At 41.1% G+C, this 22,397-nt stretch overlaps 2 protein-coding genes and 1 pseudogene across 2 annotated transcripts; 2 read left to right on the top strand and 1 right to left on the bottom strand.

The window, feature by feature from the left end:
• LOC144038807 (E3 ubiquitin-protein ligase TRIM39-like) overlaps positions 1-22,397 on the top strand; it is a 107,495-nt pseudogene that overhangs the window by 53,077 nt on the left and 32,021 nt on the right.
• On the bottom strand, positions 7,706-12,423 carry LOC144038744 (C-type lectin LmsL-like). Its single transcript, XM_077551456.1, has 6 exons — positions 12,215-12,423; positions 9,408-9,435; positions 9,249-9,334; positions 8,993-9,130; positions 7,961-8,072; positions 7,706-7,882 (listed from the first exon to the last, which is right to left on the bottom strand). Exons 1-6 carry the CDS (start codon positions 12,281-12,283, stop codon positions 7,815-7,817), a joined length of 501 nt encoding a protein of 166 aa, XP_077407582.1. The 5' UTR covers positions 12,284-12,423; the 3' UTR covers positions 7,706-7,814.
• Positions 17,530-20,572, top strand: LOC144037886 (myosin heavy chain, embryonic smooth muscle isoform-like). Its single transcript, XM_077549761.1, has one exon. It carries the CDS (start codon positions 19,111-19,113, stop codon positions 19,546-19,548), a length of 438 nt encoding a protein of 145 aa, XP_077405887.1. The 5' UTR covers positions 17,530-19,110; the 3' UTR covers positions 19,549-20,572.

Raw genomic sequence — 22,397 nt, 5'->3', positions numbered from 1 at the left:
ACTGTATAGACTATTTAATGTTTTCTCATAATTTGTTGTACAGCTTCTGTTATTCCTGGCTCTGACTTATAGAAGTGTTATTATGTCCTAGTTTTCGGTTTTGGTCTGTTATTTGTTTTTTGTTTTCCTTTCTTTTAATTTTATGAATGCGCGACGGCTTCACTTTCTCACACTTTTTCGCAGCTGCCGTCACAAGCACTGGTCACTACATTAGGTACACCACACCAATTTAGGCAGCAATAAGTTGAATAAAAAAGAAGGTATTGAAATTTAGGGCAAATTTAATTGAGTCATTCATGGCCTGGTGTCATCATTGTTTCAAAATATTCTTTTTGGTGATTTAAAAAAAAATATTTTTGCGTGTGGTGAGGTGAGATTGTTTTTGTTGAATGTGATTTATTGCTTCATTTGCACTTAAAGAAAAAATAATATACACATATTTTCTCTCAAATGTATTTCTTCTACATTCACTCTGTATTTTAATTATTATTTTTTTAATTTAATTTTTTTTTTTTTCTGGAGAGCTCAGTATTGTTCATTCTATAATTTTACCGATTTGACATGTCATCATCATTGCTCTCTTTTCTTTTCTTTTTTTTGTGTGTGGTTGAGTGTACACACACGACAGAAGCTGTGACTACACGGCAGAATGACAGGCTCTTTAAAGACGTCCAAGCAGGACGGACATTGTTGATCGTCCTCAATTCTTCTAGCTATGTTTTTTTGTGAAGAAAGCGACTGTTGTGAGAACTGTGTCTTCCTCAGTCGCGAATGAAAAAGAGATTGAAAGGAAATAGCACCGTATAATTTTAGAAGTAAAACTGCTTGTTAGAACCTTTTTAGGTTCCTCAGCTTGTCCTCATAGGAGAACCCTTTTTGGGTTCCTGTTAGAACTGTTTATGAAGGTTCCACCTGGAACCCTTCCAAAGGGTTCTACCGAGAACATAATGGGTAATACCCAGAACCATCTGTGAAAGGTTCCACCCAGAACCCTGTATGAGAGGTTCAACAAAGAACCCTTTAAGGGTTTCGTCTAGATCTCACACAAGAGTTCCAGTGAGAACCCTGTGATGTTTCAAGGATTTCATCCAAAACCTTCACAGCAAGTTTCACTGAGAGCCCTTTTATATTACAAGGGTTTCATCCAGAACCTTCACGAGTTCCACAAAGAACCCTTTTATATTGCTGGGGTTTCATCTAGAATTAACACACTAAGTTATTGTGAGAACCCTTTTGTTTCAAGGATTTTATCTAGAACCTGCACAAAGAGTTGTTGTTTTTTTAATAAGGGTTTTTTTTAACCCTTGTATGGTGTTCAGGGTCTGTGGGACCCACGTTCCCATACAAAACACAGGTCAACCACACTGTATTTCTACATATCAAAATTATCGTTTATGTTCATCGTTATTGTTGACACTGAGAAATATTCAAACAGGTTTTTTTTTATGAGGATTTAGTTTTTATTATTTAAAAATCTTCAGACTCTCGAGCTCATGTAGACAAAAAAGAAACAAATGTTCACATAAAAAAAGTCTACCATTCTCCATAAGGGTCCTAGAGTCACACTTGCTGAAATAAGATAGAAGATTTAATTTACCTTGATTATTTGAGGTTTCTGATCGCTTGAGGTTTCACTTCAATCCAGCTTGTAATACAAATTCATACAGAGGTGATCACGTGTGTGAAACACCACTGATATGTCACACTTGTTTTGAAGAGGGCGGAGCGTGTAATCGGTAGCAAAACTGGCATTCAACTCCCACAGGGTAACTGGGCTCCAGGTGGCGGAGTGGAACTGTCACTTGCCTACGATGCAGGTTGGCATGGATTTGCTTCCCCGCCTGGCAGACCATGTTTGTATGTGTGCATGTTTGTGTGAAATAGATATTAAAAATAGAAAAATGACTGGTTGTTTGTTTTAACTTTCAAAATGCAAACACCAACTTTGAAATCCATCCATCCATTATCTGAACCACTTGTTCCTCAAAAGGGTCGCGGGCAGTGGTTGTTCTAGACGGTGTTACCCCAGAAATACACACGCATGCGCAGAAGCACACATATACAACATGCGCACACTTGTATTTCAGGTTTAATTTTTCGCATTCTCTGGCAACATTTTAGCATGTCACGTGAGTAGCATAGTTTAAAAAACAATCCTTATAGGCTATGCAATAACAGTTTTTAAGTTTGAGCCGGAACCTAACCTCCTCATAAATCACATTTTAATGGAAAAAATATCGGCCTCAAATAAAAAACAAATATCAAAATTCATAGAAATATGGTCTACGTATATAGAATATTTTAACCTAATTCTGGTTATTTAATTCTGCCTGTTAGCGAGAGCCACCACATCGTGATAACTTACATTGATGTCTCTGCATTTGGCAGTTTGTAACTAATGGTTGGGTTTTTATAGTCAGGAACCCAGTTGCTGCCAACAGGATCGAGCAGATTCACCTCCAATGGGCACTAAGGGCTAATATTCGGATTCACTGCATGCCAGGGGACTAACTCTACAGGTACTGTCCCCCTCTGGCTGGGCGTGGGCGGGTCTGCCCCTCTGTTGGCTGCTGGGTGGCGGCTGCGTCTTGGTCGTTCCCTGGGTCTCGTGGGGGGTGCTGTGTTGCGGGGCTCTCCCTGGTGTTCGGGGCGGCGCCGCCCCGGCGCGGTCCGTCGCTCTGGGCCCGGCGACGCGGTTCGGGGCCTGTGGGCCGCCGGGGTGCCCCGTGGTTCCCTCTCCCCTCCCCCTTCCTCCCCCTTGCTTCCTCTCCCTCTTCGCCTCTCCCCGCCCGTCCTCCGCCTCCCTGTCCCTTCTCCCTCGTTGCCCTTCCTCCTCCTCTCCCCCTCTCTCTGCGGCCCTGCCGCTGCCTCCTGCCCTTCCTGTCGTCTCCTCCCCCCGTCCCCTCCCCCTCCCCCTCCCCTGGGCCGGGGGTTCCATCCGTGGCCCGGGTCTCGGCGCTCCGGGGGCCGGGAGGGTGGGCGGGGTTGGTGTTGTGCCCGCCCCGCTCCGGTGGGCCTCCGGGCACTTCGGGCGGGCCCCAGTATCCGGGGAGCGAGCCGGGGTCCCGGTGGGGTGGGGGGGGGTCCAGCTGGTCGCCCCTCTTAACTCACTGCACTAGTTTTGCACAATACATTTTAGACATAGAGGGCACATAACACACTTTGGGGGGGAGTGGGGTAGGGTGGAGACACCGTCTCTGCCCTGCAGCTCCCCTCCAATTTTAATGCACCACACAACTGGGGGGGGGGGGGGTCATCGGTTGGGGCAGGCCGCAGTATGGAGCAGTGCTGCGGTCCCCTGTCCGTGTGCACCCCCCCCCCCCCCCATTAAGTCGGCGAGCTGGCGAACTCAGTAACAGGGTTAGTTTTTCACTTAGGTCATTGGGGTGACGACCGGGGCCTCTCCCCACTGGGCCTGGGGTTCGGGGGTGCCGCCCGTCCTCCGGTGCCCCCATCTCCCCTTCTGTCCCTGGTGTTCCGTCCCTCCAAGTGGTGGGGGGTGGGGTTGGCGCGGATGCCCTCTCCGCTCCGCTGCCCGGCCCCTCTTCGGCGCCGATGCCTGGGTGCGGTGTGTCTGGGGTCTGGGGGTCGGGGGCTGGGGGGCTGTCGGTTGGTGGGGGCGGGGGACGGGGGTGGCTTGGTTGGGGGGTTGGTGGTGGTTAGGGTGCGGGGGTGGTGGTGCTGGGGTGGGGGGGTGTCTGGGGATTTGGGGACCTGGGGTCGGTTGGGGCTTGGTTGGGGTGGATGGGGGACGGGGGGGTCGTGGGGGGAGCGGGGTTGTGGGGGCCGGTGGGGTGCCTGGTGGGCCTGCAGTGCCCCGTTCTGCTGCGTTGGGTGGGAGGCGCGGGCCGCGTTGGGGTGGAGGGCGCTCCTGCTCCTGGGTTTGCTCTCCAGCCGGTGGCCCCTGCGGGGCCCGGGGGTCATCCTTTGGCGCTGCCGCGGCCTGGGGGGCCCTGAGGTGTTGCGCTTGCTCTGTCCTGGCAGGGGTCGACGGCTCCCCTCTTTGGTGGAGATTTTCATGAATGCCAGATCCACCACACCAGCATCTATCGAAACTCAGACACAATCTGTTTCTCCCTCAGGTCATTGAATCGGTGGAGGCTGGTGTCTGTGGATCTCACTCTGCTTCGTCTGTCCTTTCTACCTTTCCTCAGTTTCTCCTTTGGGCCCTTGAGGTCTCCCTGATTTGTTGGAATTTAGATGTCTCTGGGGTTGGTGAAGGACTCTGGTTAGTGGCCCGGTGGGTGGTGTCTGGTCGGTGCTGGGCTTTGCTTTTCTTTCTTTTCTTTGGTCCCTCTTCGGGTCTCCTGGCGGCCCCACGACTCTGGCTGGATTTTGAAGTGTTCGGTTTAGGTGAACGGTATAGGATTTTTTTTTATTTTTATTACACGCACGCACGCACGCACACACGCACACACGCATCCACATACAAAAAAAAAGGGAGAACAATGATGATGACATGTCAAATGATCAATACTGAGCTCTCCCAGAAAAAAATAAAAGAAAAAAAGTTTGAGCCGGAAGGAGGTCAAAAAGTGGCACAATTGCCAATCTATGCTAGTACTGCTTGTTTTGTTCACGTTTATCTCCGGGGGAAAAAACATGCAGAGTAAACAGAGCTGTTATGGAACTTACAGAAACGACTCCAGACACTACGGCCGTCCGCATATGAAGGATGTATTCTTTATTCGTTTCCCAAAGCCAAAACTTCAGAGAGATAAATGTGAACGTGGATCAACTTGTGCGGACCTCTAAAACAGTTTAATGCCCGCAAAGTGAGCCTTTCACCCTCATATGTAGTAAACATTTTGTTGGGGGCCATGCATGCATGCATGCTCTTACGATGACAATCCTGCTCTTGCCGGTGTTTGTTATACATTATTAACACTTTTAATTCTTTATTTCATATATTAACCATGTTGAAATGTTTTATAGATGTGTAGAGCAGGTGAAATCGTGTTGAACTCAGTATAATTTGACCTTAACCTTGTTTTTGTCTAAAAATTCCTTCTCAGTGTTTTGCGCACACACATTCTCTTCGTGAGAACAGATTCTGCTTTGAGAGAGCACACACACACACACACACACACACACATTCTCTGTTCGCACCATCACTCACGGACACTCTAAATCCAGTTCAATTTGTTTGTGAGATATTGTTTTGGGAAAAAAGTACGAAAAGTACCCTGAGAGTATATTTTGTCTAAAAGACAACACAGCTGCGAACTGTGTACAAAAATTCCATTATGTAACATATTGTGTGAGAACCAATCTGTTTTACTTATTCATGATGGGAGGAGAAATAGGTGTTCTCCTACTGATTTGGATTCTATAAAAGCTGTATTCCGCAAAAGAGGGGGCACAGGCGCACCCTGGAATTCCACCTTTTACGTGATGTTCAGTGTTGTGTGACCGGAGATTCTCTGTAATAAATCATCCTTGCAAGGGCCTTTCCACAAAGAAGTCTCATCTCCAAATTTTTTGGAACACGCAAATGATGACAAATTATAGAATCTTTTAACATGTTCCCGGTCACCGCTGTCTCAAAGAGGTAAGCGATTGTCTTTATTATTTATTTATTTTTGTTTGCCGTTTGGCACTAACTCGACTGCCGGACAACAATAATGAACGACGAGGAAAAATGGCGTTGCCACTGTTGTTCGGACCTGTCTTGCTTTATTATTTTTTGCTCTTTCGTGTACCTGTGACATATATAAAAATGTATCTGTAGGGCCTTTTCTGAATTAAGAAAACTGGTTTATAAGCGGGAAGCATATAATAATTGAAAGAATTGAGGTATAGCGAGTGTTGTTGGTTGTGCCCAAGAAATTCAGAGTAGAATTTGTATATATTTCTATCTGTTTTCATTTTGCATAGATTAGCATTAGAATTGAAAAATAAAAAGTTTCATAATTTTTCGCAAAAGTTTCAGTTTATTTATTTTTTCACAAATCGTTTCATTTTAAAACAGTGGGAAAAAGAGCTTTTTGCAACATGGCCCTGGATGATCTCTTATACTCTACTATACTCTATCTGCTGCCTGTTTTTGAAAAAATGCTCGGCACAGTTATACCATAATACACAATAAAACACAACAGGTCTTACACATGCATTAGGCTACTGCATTACACTTACTGTAACGTGCAGAACTTATTTTGATTCAAAATGTTATTTTTTTTTCCAATGATATGCAAAATAACAGATAACAAAAATATTGACGTGCGCACATCGAAGTGACTCATCAGATACACAGAGAACGGAGTCGGTTTGAAATCAATCAGATGAAACATCTAGGAGAAGTGGGCATAAAGATGACTTCTGTAAATGGGCAAAAATTGGCCACTTACTGATCCTTTTAGCATATAGTGCTAATTGTTGGTCTTGGGCTCTTTCATATACCTCCAAATGTTCATAGATCTTGCTGAAATGTACAACCGGGGCTGCTTTGTTAAAAATATCTAGGGGGTGCTGTGAGTCTTTTTGTTTTTTTATCGCACACTACACTATACAATATTGCTAAGTTTGCCAGGCCAGGTGTGTGTACCAAGTTTCATGAGTTTTCATGCATATTTAGGCCCTCAAAATCAGCGTTGCTTTCTTGGCGCACAGTTTATTGCCACGGCAACAAATATTCGTGAAAACTCACAATTTTATGTTGTAACATCATGAACGCCTAAACACTTTTATGAGCAAATATGAGGCAGTTCTGGTTAACCTGCTTAGAGGAAAACGTAGAAGAAAAAAAAACATTATTTCAGTATTTCTTTTTGGTGCTTAACCTTGCTCCGCAAGATGAATTCTCGTGGTATTTGTGAGTTCACAAACTCCCGAGAATACATCTTGTACCGAGCCTGTTGATTTCCACCGATCCGAACAACATAATTACAGAGCAACATTGTGTTTGGGGCGTGATATGCAGCTGTGACCAAACCAGGAAGCCAGTGCCGATACCGGGGTAAGAAAACAAACCTAACATGGACGAATGGACGCTGCAATTAATTCTGTTCTCGCAGAATTACTCACCGTTTCCTTGTTAAATGTTGAACAGCAAGGGGCGCTTCGTGCATTTTTAGCTGGTAAAGATGTTCGGGCTACCCCCCCCCCCCTTCCTTTGACCAGAACAAATCCGTGCCCATGATTGGTCAAAACAAATGTGTACAAGATGCCACATCGTCCAATCAGCTTGAAGTATTGTACAGAATGTCCCACCATTCCCGAGCAAATCACAGGGGTGCAGTCCTTGATTGATATTGTGGAGAACTCTTTTAGTGAATCACAATATCTATCTGGCTATTGCCAGGTTAGGTGGCACTACCACTACAATTAAATAGATGACAAGTTTATAATATAACATTTTTAGCCAGGGCCCAAGTGAGTGCAAAGTTTTTGTACATGCTTAAGTCCCAAAAAATGTGATTCATTTAGGAGAAGAATAATTTGTACAGATACAATAGGGTCCTCACTGTGGAGGACCAAAACTGTAAATAAATGATTAAATAAATAAATGAATAAAAGTGACAAATAAAAACAGATATAATAAATATAATTTAAAAAATCGATACAAAAGATAAATACAAATGGAAATAAAAACAACAACAAATATATATATCCCCTAAATAAAAGTAAAAAAATAAATACAAAAATAAAAAACGAGATTGATTGACCATTTTTGGATTCAAAATAAAAAAAGTGAAGACCAGAGAAGTAAAATTAAAATCCTTTTACTCATGTATTATTTATAAGGATTATTGTGCTCTTCACACGCAGGCGAAGCTCTGCCTACCCCAGCACGCATTCCTGCAGCGGCGCACTCACTAGCTGTGCAGCAAATCTCTGCTGCAAACATACCCAAATTCGTCTGTGCAGGAACCATCTGTCAACCCTAAATTTGGAAGAAAAACATGTTGAAATACCACAGCGACCGATCCTCAGCTAACTTCAATCGTGCATCTTCACTCACCCAGTCCCGAGAAAAAGACACAGTCCCCATTGCCATCAGGCTGAAAATTAAAATTAGATTGAAGGAATGCTAAGTCTACTTGACTACCATCAGTCCAGATGAAGTCATCGTCCTGGAACACAAAGTCACATTTTGGGACTCTTGTCAATGGTTCATGAGCACGGTTATTCGAGTTCACAAAAACTAATGAAACTATTACTACTACTGTCATTGTTTGAAAGCTCTAATATATATATATATATATATATATATATATATATATATATATATATATATATATATATATATATATATATATATATATATATATATATATATATATTAGAGCTGTCAAACGATTACATTTTCAAATCAGATTAATCACATCTTAGAATTTTTATCAATCGCTTAATTAAAAAGACTTTTTATCAAAAAAATTGCCCGCCAAATTTAAGGAGCACCTGTTATGTGTTATTTTTTTCTACATTTAATGAGGATGTCTTCAATATTCTTTGATGCACTGCACACACTCATCCTTCTGTTTTTCTAATCAGTTAATAACTTGCATAATTTAAAATTTTAAAAAAAATTACCCCAATAGTTTGACACAACAAACAAATATTCTGAATGTCATACGCAAACATTTATTAAATGCTTTACTTTAATGCATGTAGTTATGTTTATTGCTCAAACACAACCTGTGCTACCTTTAAGGGAACGATACACTGTCGGCTAAAGGATCATCTGCGGTCAAAATTAAAAGTGATTAATTTGTGTTAATACATGATTAATGGGATAATTTTTTCAGATTAATTAATTAGTTAACGCTTCAACTTTGACAGCAATAATATATATATATATATATATATGTACGGTATATACACACACATGCACATATATATTTGATGCATCATTATTATTATATATATTATTATTATAGTCCTATAGGTTATTGAGTATTGTTTACTCAGTACCAAATACTGCATATCGTGTATTGAGTACCTTCTGTCAAGTATCGTGTATCAAGTTTTTGAGTACTGGTCAGCGTTTCACCTCAATTGCATCATGAAGTCCAATCCAGATGTTCTCGGTACCATTATAGCCAGAGTCAAAAAGCAGCCCAACAATGGAAAAGCCTTCCACGAAATTGTGGAAGGACGCCAGATTCCCACCGAGAATGTTGCAGACACTCTGATGGGAGAAAGGCGGAGTGAAAAAGTGGCCTAGACATGGCTGTCGACAAGACGTTTTGTATTCAGACTCTCAAGTTTTCAATCGCCAGATGTGGTGGAATCGCCACTGTCCCAACCTCAGCATCGGTGAAGGCCCTCTGGTTGTCTTGGTAGATGAAACAGCGACAGTTCAACCGAGTCCAACCTTGAGGGCAGCTTTTGTCTGCAACACAATTGACTGTTGGACCAACAACAATTCCTTCTTTGCTTTGAAAAACTATCATTTGGCTACCAACCTTTTGCATGAATGGTACCCTTCGACCACTGAGGAGGACGAGGAGGAGAAGAAGAAAAAAGGCACATTGTTAAGATGCGGTTTCAGAACGCTATTCACAAGTACTTGTGGTGGCTGACCCTGACCACTACCTGAGGGCTGTCATGGAGAAACAATCATGCGTCCAACTTCCGGCAAGAGACTTTCGGTAAGAATTTTGCTATTTTTTTATTTTATGGGAACTTGTTGTGATGTTGACGGTTGTACTAATCAGCAGAAGAAGTCAAATATGTGACTATGACTATGATTCTGACATCTACCTTTCTGGAATTCTGATAACGTGTATCCTGCTATTTGGATTTGGTAGTTTTCTGATTCATCGTAAAAGTCGGCTTGCAGGAGAGCGGAAAACACAAAGACTCAGGGGACGAGTGAACTCAGTCTTCAGACAATGCGCAAATGGTTAGACTATGTTGCCGCTGGCCTTTTTTTTTTATGTCATTCTCCTCGCCTGCTACATTAGATGGAAGCGGGATTTAGATGTTTTCTCGAGACGTTAGGCAAATCTGATCAACTTGATTGTGATCGGACGGATTTTATGTAAAATCGCTCATCGACTGTAATGCCATCATTTGCACAATTGATTAATGATGTCATTGATCGGATTCGTGAAATAAGGCAGCTGCCTTGTTCACTCCGGAGTCGTTATTTATTGCCACACTTTTTTTTTTTAACTTGACTTTCACGCATGCGCAAACGTAATGCACACTTTGCTTATTCATGCAAAGGCTCATGGGGTGAAGGAATAAGGTGGATGGGAGTTGATGCTTATTATAATTGCCAGGAAAAATATATATATACCGGTAATCTGGAATTATGAAAAAGCCTTGAGTTTGTCTGACAGCTGTTTTGAACTCATTTTTGGGTGCAGAATCCAAAGATGATGTTAAATTTGTGAGCGAGAGGATCCCAATTTTCTTTAAAAAACAAATAATTTAAAAAAATGAAATCAATGCAAAGTATGTTTAGTCTAACACTAAACTTTGAAAAAGTGTAACAATTATCAGCCGGTTGTAAATTTTACAACCTCATGAAGGACAAAGGAACTTAATTTCTTTGTCCTGGGCGCGCCAAGGTGGCGGTCGGGGACCAAGTGACGGTCTGTCTCCCCTGCACAAACAGTCAGCACTGCTTAAGTGTGAAACAAGTAACACTTTGAAGTAACACTTTAAAAAGTGTCAGATTTACACTCATTGGTGTGGACACTTAAGCACTTTTCTAGTGTTAGATTTAATAATCTCAGTTGTTAATCTAACACTGGCTGTGTAGCTTTGTGTTTGCAGCCATTGCTCGTACAGACCTTTTGAAAGCTGCACGCCTCACAATTGTGACAAACAAGCAAGTTGCCGCAGAGCTGCTGACGGAACCAATTGGAATCAGCTATTCTTATAACAAGCTTTCTGTAGCTCATCAGTGGAATTTGGCTTTTGATTTGAATCCTGAGATTAAAGTCAGAATTCTCACTTTAAAGTCAGAATTCTTAGAATAAAGTCAGAATCCATCCATCCATTTTCTTAACCTACCAAACTTTTTTTCTCTCTTCACTGGCTTTAATCCTTTTCCGTACAATACAAACGTAAAAATAAAAGCAAATAGTCAAACTAGCCAAAACAAGGAGAGAAAAAACAAACAAACCAAGAAGTAGTCACCAAAAATAAATAAGACAATTGTCCCAACACACCTACTAATTGACCAATCCTCCCTCATCCTCATATTGTTTGAAAATCCTATTTTTATACAGTATTTTAAACTGTCTCATATTTGTACGTTTCAACTCCCCAATAAATCTCTTCAGTAGCCTCACGCCGCATACTTTTAAACAAAAACTTTTCCTTGTACCAAACCTAGGTTCTTTGAAGTCAATGTCTGCATAGATCGTAACACTCATTATGGTTCTTAAACAACTGTTGAGTATTCAGTGGTAGTAAATTATATCTTGCTTTAAACATTATTTGTGCTTGAGAGACTAGCGAACAGTATAGAGTGTCAGGCTAAACTGCCTGTGGAGAAAAAAAACAATGCAGTGCTAGGAAGAAAAAAAACTGGGTGCAATTTTGGAACCAGCAGGACTATTTTAGTTTCAACCAGTATACAGATCAAACTCAACAGAATTACAAAAAAAGTTGTTCCACAGTGTAATTGACAATCATAAATGCAAAAAAAAAGTATTCACAGCTTTTCACTATTTGCAGTAATTTTAACAAATGTTCATAGACATTTTAATGAAGCCACCTGTCAAGCAACCCTCCTCTTGTCCTGTCCTGTCGAGCCACCCACCTCTCATCCTGTCCTGTCAAGCCACCCTCCTCTCATCCTGTCCTGTCCTGGCGACCAGCCTTCTCTCATCTTCTCCCGTCACATCCAGTCATGGATACCAGTCTTCTCACGTCCTGTCCAGTCAAGTCATGTCCAGTCCTCATCCACTCGCCTGTGTCTACATGTTTTAAGAAAGTTCCTCACATAGCTCTCCATTTCTGTCTCCCTGCTGTTTCTCCCCGCCTTTGGGTCCAACCCTCTCCCACGCACATCTTATCATGCCAATTTTCATAATCTCATATAATGAGCATGAATTATTCACACTTTTAATAGCCAAATAGCAAAAATGAGTGAATTAACATTCATAAATTGCCATGATTTTTTTTTCCCCCAAGAAAAAACTGAAAAATCGAGTGAATGATTGGGGTTTTTGGGAATAACATGCAACAGCTTCTCCCAAATACGTGAAAAGGCAACCGGCCAGTGTCTCCGTTTACAGAAATCTGAACTTACGGCTCCGGTCCAGAGTCGGCAGTGGATGCACAGGAGGAAGATCCAACAAAGGGTATGTGCCATCTTCATATGGACACAACAAGCAGAACAAGTGAACACTTTCAACAACCCAGGGAGCTTTTGCAGTCTCAAAAGATAGGCGTACGTGATGTTACTATTCTTGCAGTTGTGAAGCTGGATGCGCAGGACGGCGGCGACCACGCCTTTTGTACCCAAGTTTGTCAACCTCAGAATGTCACGTTAATCGTCCTTGCAGTCCGCTATAGGTGCGGCCAACTATATTGTCGGCGTCAGTTAACGCTGTGAGTCTTGTTTTTTGTTTTTTTTAACCCCCAAAGGTTTATTCAAGGTCTCGCTCTTGTTTCGTTTGACTTGGGAACAACTGTAATTGAGCAGGTGCTAGCAGGGAAACCTGTTGGGCTGCACAAGCTTGAGCAACGTCACGCTATGTTCACTCACATTTCGCACAATGATGGGCACTGATTGGATTGGATTCTATTTTAGTTTTCGTTAAATTTTCGTCTGAAAAATTTATATATATCTCCCCCACCCGTGTTTACAAAGTTGGAGTGGATCGGTATCAGTAATGTTCAGAGCATATAGTAACTTGTACTGCTCATGCTATTCAAGGACAAAGCTTGTATTCTGGTTAATTCGTCTTAATATTACATTCTCCATAAGACATAGTTTGCAAGAATTGTGACTGGATTCTTATTATGCAACACGAAAGAATAAAAATTTTAGACCATCTCTTAAAATTAAAAGCAGATATTTGCCTCCTACAAGAAACCCACCTACAAAAATCTGAAGAAAAATTACTTATTGATAAGAATTTTAGTCAAGCGTACTCTGCCCCTTATATCAGTAGACAAAGAGGAGTCTGTATACTCATATATAAGAATTTATTCTTTACACTAAATAATACTGTAATAGTACTGGAGCCTATCCCAACTGGCTTCGGGCAGTAGGCGGGGTGCAACCTGAACAGGTTGCCAGCCAATCGCAAAGCTGAAGGACTCGGTTTAAAAAAACAAACGCAAGAACGAAAACGGAACTGACAAACGTCAACAAAAACTTCCCTAGCCCAAACGACAACAAGTCTTCAATCGCGTCTCCAATTGCATGTACATAATGACACTCTTTCTCATACTGACTCTCATGCCAAATTGCTATTTCTGGGATCCCCCACCATAAATTTTGAACATAATCACAACACATTGTCTTCATATATGATATGCTTATTTTACTGAAAAAAAAAGAAACATTTTTTTTGGATGAATCAGATTGCTTTGACATATGACTGACCTCCTCTCCTGCTAAAAATAATGTTTTGTTTTGTTTTTTCCTTTTATTCTACTGTTGCACCTGCCATTGCGATGATGAAGATCCCGCTGGAATCCTTTGGTAAAAATGTTTAAATATTTAGTTGTTGGGCTTTATTTAAAAAGCCCAAAGGGCGGACTGATAGATATTATAACATTTTTAATTTCTTCATTTCATATATTAACCATTGTTATACATTATTAACACTTTAATTCTTTATTAACCATGTTGAAATGTTTTATAGAGGTAGAGTAGTGTTGCACTCGGTATAATCTGACCTAAACTGGGTCATACTATTTAGTCTAAAAAAGTTCCTTCTCAGCGCTTTGTGCGAAAACACATTTGGTCCTTGAGAACAGAATCTGTTTTGAACACCCACATCTGACTCTGTTTTCGACATCTGCTCACGGAAAAGTACCAGAGAGTATGTTTAGTCTATAAATGAAAAGGAGGAGGTCTTTTTAACTATAAGAAGCTATTGTACACGCGGAAGAGCTACATTTGACGCTCTGAATCCCACGATGTTTAAGTGATGATAGAGGCGTTATTTGTCCAGAGATTCTCTGTTTTTTATTAAATCATTTTTGCAAAGGTGTATTTTTCTTACATTAAATCTATCTTCATTTTTGGAACACGCAAAGAGGACACAATTCCTTTATTCCTCATCAAAAGCAAAAAAAGTTATCAGCTAATTCTTGTAAAATCTCATTGAATTACTGTAAAAATCTATTTTAGTATATTACTGTATTTTTTACAAGTATTTACTGTGTATAAATTACAGTTACCTACTGTAGTTTTGTTGTTGTTGAAGAAAACAGCAATTCACTGCAATCTAGTTTACAACTGTTTCTTGTATTCTAATTTACATGAATTTACTGGCAATTAAATTTGCCAGTAAATTGCTGTAAATAAATAATACAGTATGTCGTTGTAAAATCCATCCATCCATTTACTTAACCTCTTATTCTTCATAAGGGTGCTGGAGCCTATTCCAGCTGGCTTCGGGCAGTAGATACACCCTAAACTGGTTGCCAGCTAATTGCAGGGCACACACAGATAAATAACCATTCACACCCACAACCACACCTAGGAGCAATTCAGAGCACTCAATTAACCTGCCATGTACTGTATGTCTTTGGAATGTGGGAAAAACCCACACAGGCACGGCGAGAATATGCTAACTCCACAACGGAATGCTGAAGCCTCAATCTCAATCTCACGTCCTCAACACTGGGAGGCGGACGCGCTAACCAGTCACCACTGTGCCACCCTCATTGTAAAATGTTTTTACAATTAACAATGGTTTATACATTAGCTGCTTTGCAAATTATGTAAATTGTGAATGAAATAAATAACAGTGTCAGAATTGCTACAAAATACTTTTATTAAAACTTTTATACAAATGTGCAAAAGATGCATATAAAGTTTGTTCTAAAACCCTTAAAACAACACATTGCTTTTAAACGAAAAAAGAACATGATCAAACAATGCAGAACAGACTTATTTCCAACAAGTTTGGATCCTAAGCAGAAATACATTCATAGTTCCTCAGCGGCCTCAGCAGGGAGGAGACATGAGGACTGAAGGTGTTCTTCAAGTTTGGTGTTTTTTATGCCATTGCTGGGGTTAATTTAAACGGAACATCTAAAATAAAATGAAAAAACAAAACTTCATGTAAAACTGTGCACACAGCTGGTTGACAAACCAGCAGAATCAATCAGGTCATATACAAACCAATTATTTAACCTTGCATGGGCAAATCTGCAAAAAAAATTATGCTATTTCATCATTTCATTTTTGCAGTCCAGGAATGTAGGCAAGCTGAAATAGAAAACATATCTGCAATGCAGGGGCATTCGGTGACCTTCGGCAAGGCAGGTAGGTGCTCACAGTAAAAAAAAAGAAAAAAGAAGAGGGGCACATGAAAATGTGCCTGCACTGTCCACTTGGGGTTCGAAATTTGAACCCGTGCCACCACCGAGCCACTGTACATGGGGCGGGGAGCTGGCGGGGATGAAAAATTGTGTGTGTGTGTGTGTGTGTGTGTGTGTGTGTGTGTGTGTGTGTGCGTGTGTGTGTGTGTGTGTGTGTGTGTGTGTGTGTGCGTGTGCGTGTGTGTGCGTGTGCGTGTGCGTGTGTGTGTGTGTGCGTAGGTGTGTGTATTTGCGTGTGAGTGCATGTGGGAAAAAAACAATTGTAAAATTTTTAATTGAAATAATGGCTAAACAATAAATCACCCATGATTTTACTGTAATGCCAATGCCAATCACCCACAAAAAAAATGTTTTAATGAAGAATCAATTATGAACAAGTTTACATAAATAAAAATGATTATTTAAAATGTACATGAAATTTACATTTCAAATAACACAAGTAGTGCTACTATGATTTTCCTATAGTGCATGTAGCATAAAAATTGTCATTTAGCTTGATTCAGGTAAGAGCAAATGCCATTTATTATTTGTATTTGTAGATTGTCAATCTTTATTTATTGCAACTGTACTCAACAATTAACTGCCACATCTAGGCAAGATAGATTGTTTGCTTTTGAGAAAAAGATGAGATTATTTTTGGGGGTTCTTCATTGTCCCGCTAATTTCTGAAAACACTACTAACTGTTTCTTAGGACCTCAGTCTGACCGCAAACCCCACACTGTAAAAAATGAGATGTTGGTTAAAATAAAAACAAATATCATGGAACAATTTCCACATATATTTAAAAATTTATTTAAATGCAGCTATCGTTGAGTAATTGCTACAAGACTTATCTAACCAAAAAGAAAAAAGTTACAAACATCTACTGAAAGTGTTCCTTCTATTTTTCACATTGAGCAGATTGATTTTTTACAGCGTGGTAAAACTCATACTACTTGCAATAGTAACGCCAGAGCTGCATGCTCCTAGCGCTTGTCAGCCGTGTGAAAGTGCAAGAAAACATGGAACTATTGTGTTTGCATGATTAGCGGATAGCATTAATTCTATATCTGCCTTGTAACATTTGTCTGCCTTGCCAAGTTGGAGATCTGATTTCAGGAAGAAGATTGATTAAAATTCTGACTCAGAAATACAAATTCCGACATATTCTGTGTACCTTAAACGCATCAGTAGTTGTAGCAGATGAGAGAGTGAAGACATTTAATATTTTCAATTTGATGTTTTACTGTTTTTGAATTTACTTATAGGCATATCAATGTGATATAATCATGAGTGTTTAAAAGAATACAGTGGGATGGTGATTTTGTGAACTTTATTTAATCTTTGTACCCTCAAATGCTGTTGGAGGGGCAATGTGCATGATGTTGTCAGAGTCTCTTGTCATTTAGGGACTGAAGGTCTGGGGTCAGATTTTGATTACTTCTGTTCCCCCAATCAAGAAGGGGAACTGTATAAAGATGTCTGTTTACCATCAACCTTACACCTTTGTTCAATCTAGGAGATGATATGTCTGCCCTTTGTTCAATCAAGAGCCGGGAGGAGGAACCTTTTATCTTTTTTGTATAAATGAGTCGATGTTCTGTAAATTGTCACACACTTGGGATCATCACGTTGCATTCTGATGTGATGTCCTGACTGTGTCTTTAGAGGCCTCTAAATAAATTCTTGCAAGAAAACTTCTTCATCAGATCCTGAATACAATTATTTGGACACGCAAAGATTACACTTAAAATAGTAATCATAAATTCCTTCATTTTGGTGAACCCGACGAGCGACGTTGCGAGCTGTGGCGTTCACGGACGGATGCAATTCCAGGCGCCTAATTAATTACGGTGAGTGGACATTTATCCACGTTTGAGGAATTGTGTCTGTTTCGAGTCGCTGCAGCTGGTATTCGTCTTGCAAAATTACATTGTGATGAGATCTGTGTGAAAAGGTGTTAGTAAAATTTGAAGTCGTTGTGTTGGACACGAAGTCCCTGATTTCGGATTTTACTACGGTGTTCGAACTGTACACGTACGTGGTGACGACAGCATTATTTACGGAAGTGTCGTTATGTTGGTTGTCGCGCTGAAAGGGAAACACAGGCAGACGCAGCGGATTTGCGCCGCTGCTAAGAAGTCGAGAGATTCTTGAATAAATTTGATATTAAGAGGTATAAATTGACACAGCGTACGTACGCCGCTGTTATAAATTTGGTACTAAGAGGCACAGGTAGACGCAGCGGACTTACGCCGCTGTTAAGAAACCGTTAGATTCTTGAATAGATTTGTTCAGCAGGTAGACGCATGCGCAGATGAGGTACGTAACGTTACGATGGATTGTGCACAATTAAGCCGGATTGTTGCAAACGGGCTGAAGCAGGCGTTTTATTAAAAATTACAGAAAACACACGGCAGTCTCGTTCTGAAGGAATCTTAGAGATTGTAAGTCCCTGCATTTCTGAGGCAATTGTTAAGTACATGTAGAGTTGGAAACAACTTTTCGCTGCGAAGGAGCCAAGAGACTGCTTTGTGATCGTCTTATAGCAGTATTTATTTTCAGGGATACAGGTTGACGCATAGCTTTTATTATTTATAAATGCTATTGCTAAGAAATCGAGAGATCGCGATATTTATTGTTTTTGGATAATTTTGTTTAGCTGAAAGGAGCGCTCCGCCGTTTGAAGCGGCATATGATATTGAATTTTCCACGGCGAATATAGGATTAATTACTACGGTTCGAGTGCTGTGTGAGAAGTAAGTCCGTGAAGATCCTGGATATATTTATTAAAGTCGCGCAGATTGTTTTATTTTATTTGCTGAGAAAAATATATATATATAATAATAATATTTTGGGGGGGATTAATGAGAATAGTTTTGATCTGTTATATCGTAGTATCATAAGTGAGACGTCACTGACTTTATAAATATTAAAAACGACTAATTACTACATATAATGGACGACATTGTTGATCAAGACTCCGGCTGGTTTGATTTGCATAAACTTCCGGTCCATATTCTGAACTCTTCGCTGAGCGTACAGATAAAGGCTGCAACGCTCGTGATGATTGAAGCGCTCCCACCACGCTAGAGAACACAGCAGGAGCTGAGGAGCAAACGTGAGACGGAGGTTGCCGATCTCAAGAAGATTGTGGAGGACGAGGCCAAGGCCCACGAGCAGCTGATGGCCGACATGAGACAGAAACACAACCAGGCCTTTGACGAGCTTAATGAACAGGTGGAGCAGGCCAAGCGGAACAAGATGTCTATGGAGAAATCAAAACAGGCCCTAGAGAGCGAATGGAACGAGGTGCAAATCGAGCTCAAGACCCTGACGCAAGGCAAATCCGATTCAGAGCACCGTCGCAAGAAAGCAGAGTCCCAAGTTCAGGAGCTTCAGGTCAAATTTGGAGACAGCGAACGGCAGAGGCAGGAGATGGCGGACAAGATGGCCAAAATGCAGTCTGAGCTGGACAATGTCAACAGCCTTCTGACTGAAGCCGAGGGCAAAAACATCAAATTCAGCAAAGACCTTTTTCTTCAGTGGAGTCTCAGCTTCAGGATGCACAGGAACTGCTCCAAGAGGAGACTCGTCAGAAGCTCAACATCTCCACTCGCTTGCGGCAGCAGGAGGATGAGCAGAACAACCTGCGCGAGATGCTGGATGAAGAGGAGGAGGAGCTACTCAACACCGAGATGATCAACGAGCGTCTGAAGAGAACCACACTGCAGATGGAGCAGCTGACCACGGAGCTTGGCGCCGAGCACAGCAGCGTCCAGCGACTGGAGGGCGCTCGTTCCCAGCTGGATCGCCAAAACAAGGAGCTGAAGCTGAAGCTGCAGGAGCTTGAAAGCACCATCAAGTCAAAGTACAAGTACACCATCGCCTCCCTGGAGGCCAAAATCGCTCAAATGGAGGAGCAGCTCGACATTGAGTCAAAGGAGCGTCAACAAGCATCCCGGCTGGTCAGGAGGACTGAGAAGAAGCTGAAGGAGGTCGCTGAAAGAAGATTCATTGGAGTGCCTTTTCCATGGGCAAAGATGGGCACAGTTGATTCGCCTGGAAAAGCTGATCAAGTGGCAATCTGCTGGTGAAAGGGGGAAAATCACTCAATGGTGATTTGAATCACATGCCCCTTTTCATCAATTCACAAGGATTGAGTCACACTGGGAATGAAGTCCCGTGATCTTTCCTGCGATCTCTGGCAGTGAGCCAGGGTTCGGAAAGAGACTGACAAACGCCTCTTTTTAAAAAAAATAATAATAATTGATTGACCAACTGTCGAACGCACTTTTCATTCAACAAAGACCTTCATCAGGAGATGGCTTCGAGGGACGGACACATCTGCTATTGCGTCGTGACACTTAACCACATCACATAGTGTTATGCCTCACATTTATTATGCCCCTTCCACCGAATTTTTTAATGAATCAAACTGAATTTTGACTGCTAAGCCCCTCTATCTATCTTTTTCTCTCTCTCTCACCTGCTATTCTTATTTCTAAACTCCACACATAAACATTGCTTCATTTTGCGACGATCAAGATTCGCGCTGGACTTTCTCTCTAGACTATTGTGGGATTAAATGTCCGGTTTTTGAATTTATAGAAGTTCAATGGTAGGACTGAAGACATTTAATATTTTCAATTTGATGTTTTACTGTTTTTGAATTTACTTATAGGCATATCAATGTGATATAATCATGAGTGTTTAAAAGAATACAGTGGGATGGTGATTTTGTGAACTTTATTTAATCTTTGTACCCTCAAATGCTGTTGGAGGGGCAATGTGCATGATGTTGTCAGAGTCTCTTGTCATTTAGGGACTGAAGGTCTGGGGTCAGATTTTGATTACTTCTGTTCCCCCAATCAAGAAGGGGAACTGTATAAAGATGTCTGTTTACCATCAACCTTACACCTTTATTCAATCTAGGAGATGATATGTCTGCCCTTTGTTCAATCAAGAGCCGGGAGGAGGAACCTTTAATCTTTTTTGTATAAATGAGTCGATGTTCTGTAAATTGTCACACACTTGGGATCATCACGTTGCATTCTGATGTGATGTCCTGACTGTGTCTTTAGAGGCCTCTAAATAAATTATTGCAAGAAAACTTCTTCATCAGATCCTGAATACAATTATTTGGACACGCAAAGATTACACTTAAAATAGTAATCATAAATTCCTTCAAGAGGAACATTAGTTTTACCAGAGATTTTGGCTGTGGTGAAAGTGGATGGGAAGGATCGTGGCCCCTTAATGAAACTGAGGGGGACGTGTTCCCTGCGTCTTCAGTGCCAACTGCACCCAAATGTCAAAGACTTAGTTGCTAGGCTGATAACAACTCGTGTCACTTTTAGTACATTTCAATTTAAGCTAGGCTAATACGCAGTCATAATGTCTACAAAGTCTACGGCATTTGTTTTGCTTGAGTTTTCTGCACTCTGTGACCTTGGCTTTTGTTTACTGTGAGTGAGACTATGTAAAATAAAAACGAACTGAACAACTTGCCAACGGCAGGTGCAGCGGCGAGCGACCTGGCTTTATAGTATGATCTCAAAACAGAAGGGTAGTTTGTATTTTCTTGCTACAAGACTGTACGTTAATAACTTTAAATAACTGTCAAGCCAACAAGTCAAAATAATGCCTTGTTAATGTCTTGTCCAGTTATCATGATAGCAAACTTAACAAGTACTACAACCATCTACCGGTACTTACCTTTGGATGAATTTCAGTTAAAGTTATACTTTCATGGGCAATCTGCTTGCAGTGATACATTTCTCACCTAGCAAAAATGAAAGAGAGAAGAGAAAAATGTTTTCTAAATGATAACAATTAGGGGAAAACATTTCCATATTTTAGCTCTACATTTTACAGCGGATATGTCCAATTTTGGGGCTTTGATTTATGGCACCATTCATTACTATGGCATTGGCATGGATGAGCCTATGATAGTATTTAATCCCCCAAATAATGTCTAGCAGGTGTAATAAATAAAAATAAAAAACTTCTGCTTTAAAACTTAACTGAATAAATTTTTCTCTGCCGACATCAACATTACCCCAATACCCGTTGTGCAGCCAAGTGCATAAATGAATGTTACCTTAGCTGTAATTGTCATATAATGATGCTAAATTTGAGTTTGTGCATACATTATGGTTGCATGGTAATTCAGTTTCAATACCTCGCAGAGTCTCGCGAGAGGGTTTATGCGCGTGTGTGTTAAGTTTGTGTCCCCAATAAAGGAAGCTGCTAGAAAGACTCCTTGCCATCTTTTACATGGTGTCAAAAGTAAAGTCAAAGCAATGGCAAAGTTTACTCCACCAACGAACATCCCGTTTTGCCGACAGCCCGACAGCGTTTTGTGAGATTTAGGACCGCTACGAAACTCGACAGAGGAGATGACGCGGTGCAAGTAAGCAGCCTGATATACAGTACGCCATGGGTAGCGAGTCCGAAAACATCTACAGGTCGTTTGCTTTCAACGAGGAGGGGCACAGAAATGACTTTGATTGTGTGCTCGGCAAATTCGATGACTACTTTGTGCTGCGAAGGAATGTGATACATGTTTTCACCAGCGGGCACAACGGCCATTGTGTCCTGAGAGGAAAATATTCGCGACAGGATTGTCATGGGAATATTGGACAAAGAAGTTTCACGTAAGCTGCAGCTGACGAACAACCTGACGCTGGCGCTGACCATTGAGTCGGTCAGGCAGAGTGAGGAGGTGGCGTCTCAAAATAAGCATGCAGGGCGAAACAGCGGAGATGATACATGAAGTCACTAACAAATACCACAAGCACATCAATGGTCACGGTAAGCAAAGAGAGGGATTTAATGGACAATGTGGAAAATGGGCAAAGCATGACAAAAAGGAAAATTTCCCGCTGTTAACATTATTAACATTTTTAATTCTTTATTTCATATTTTAACTATGTTGAATTTA

This window comes from Vanacampus margaritifer, chromosome 18 (assembly GCF_051991255.1).
Source record: "Vanacampus margaritifer isolate UIUO_Vmar chromosome 18, RoL_Vmar_1.0, whole genome shotgun sequence".
NCBI classification, from domain to species: Eukaryota; Metazoa; Chordata; class Actinopteri; order Syngnathiformes; family Syngnathidae; genus Vanacampus; species Vanacampus margaritifer.
The sequence above is the reverse complement of the archived record's forward strand: the minus strand, read 5'-3'. Positions and strand labels throughout refer to the sequence as shown.

Excerpts from the sequence above, each read along its gene's own strand:
- LOC144037886 (XM_077549761.1), top strand. The coding sequence starts at position 19,111 with ATGCTGGATGAAGAGGAGGAGGAGCTACTCAACACCGAGATGATCAAC.
- LOC144038744 (XM_077551456.1), bottom strand. The coding sequence starts at position 12,283 with ATGAAGATGGCACATACCCTTTGTTGGATCTTCCTCCTGTGCATCCAC. Across the intron at positions 9,131-9,248 it reads GGGCCTTCACCGATGCTGAG|AGTGTCTGCAACATTCTCGG; the intron begins GTTGGGACAGTG and ends TTCTCCCATCAG. Across the intron at positions 8,073-8,992 it reads GACTTCATGATGCAATTGAG|GACGATGACTTCATCTGGAC; the intron begins GTGAAACGCTGA and ends TTTGTGTTCCAG.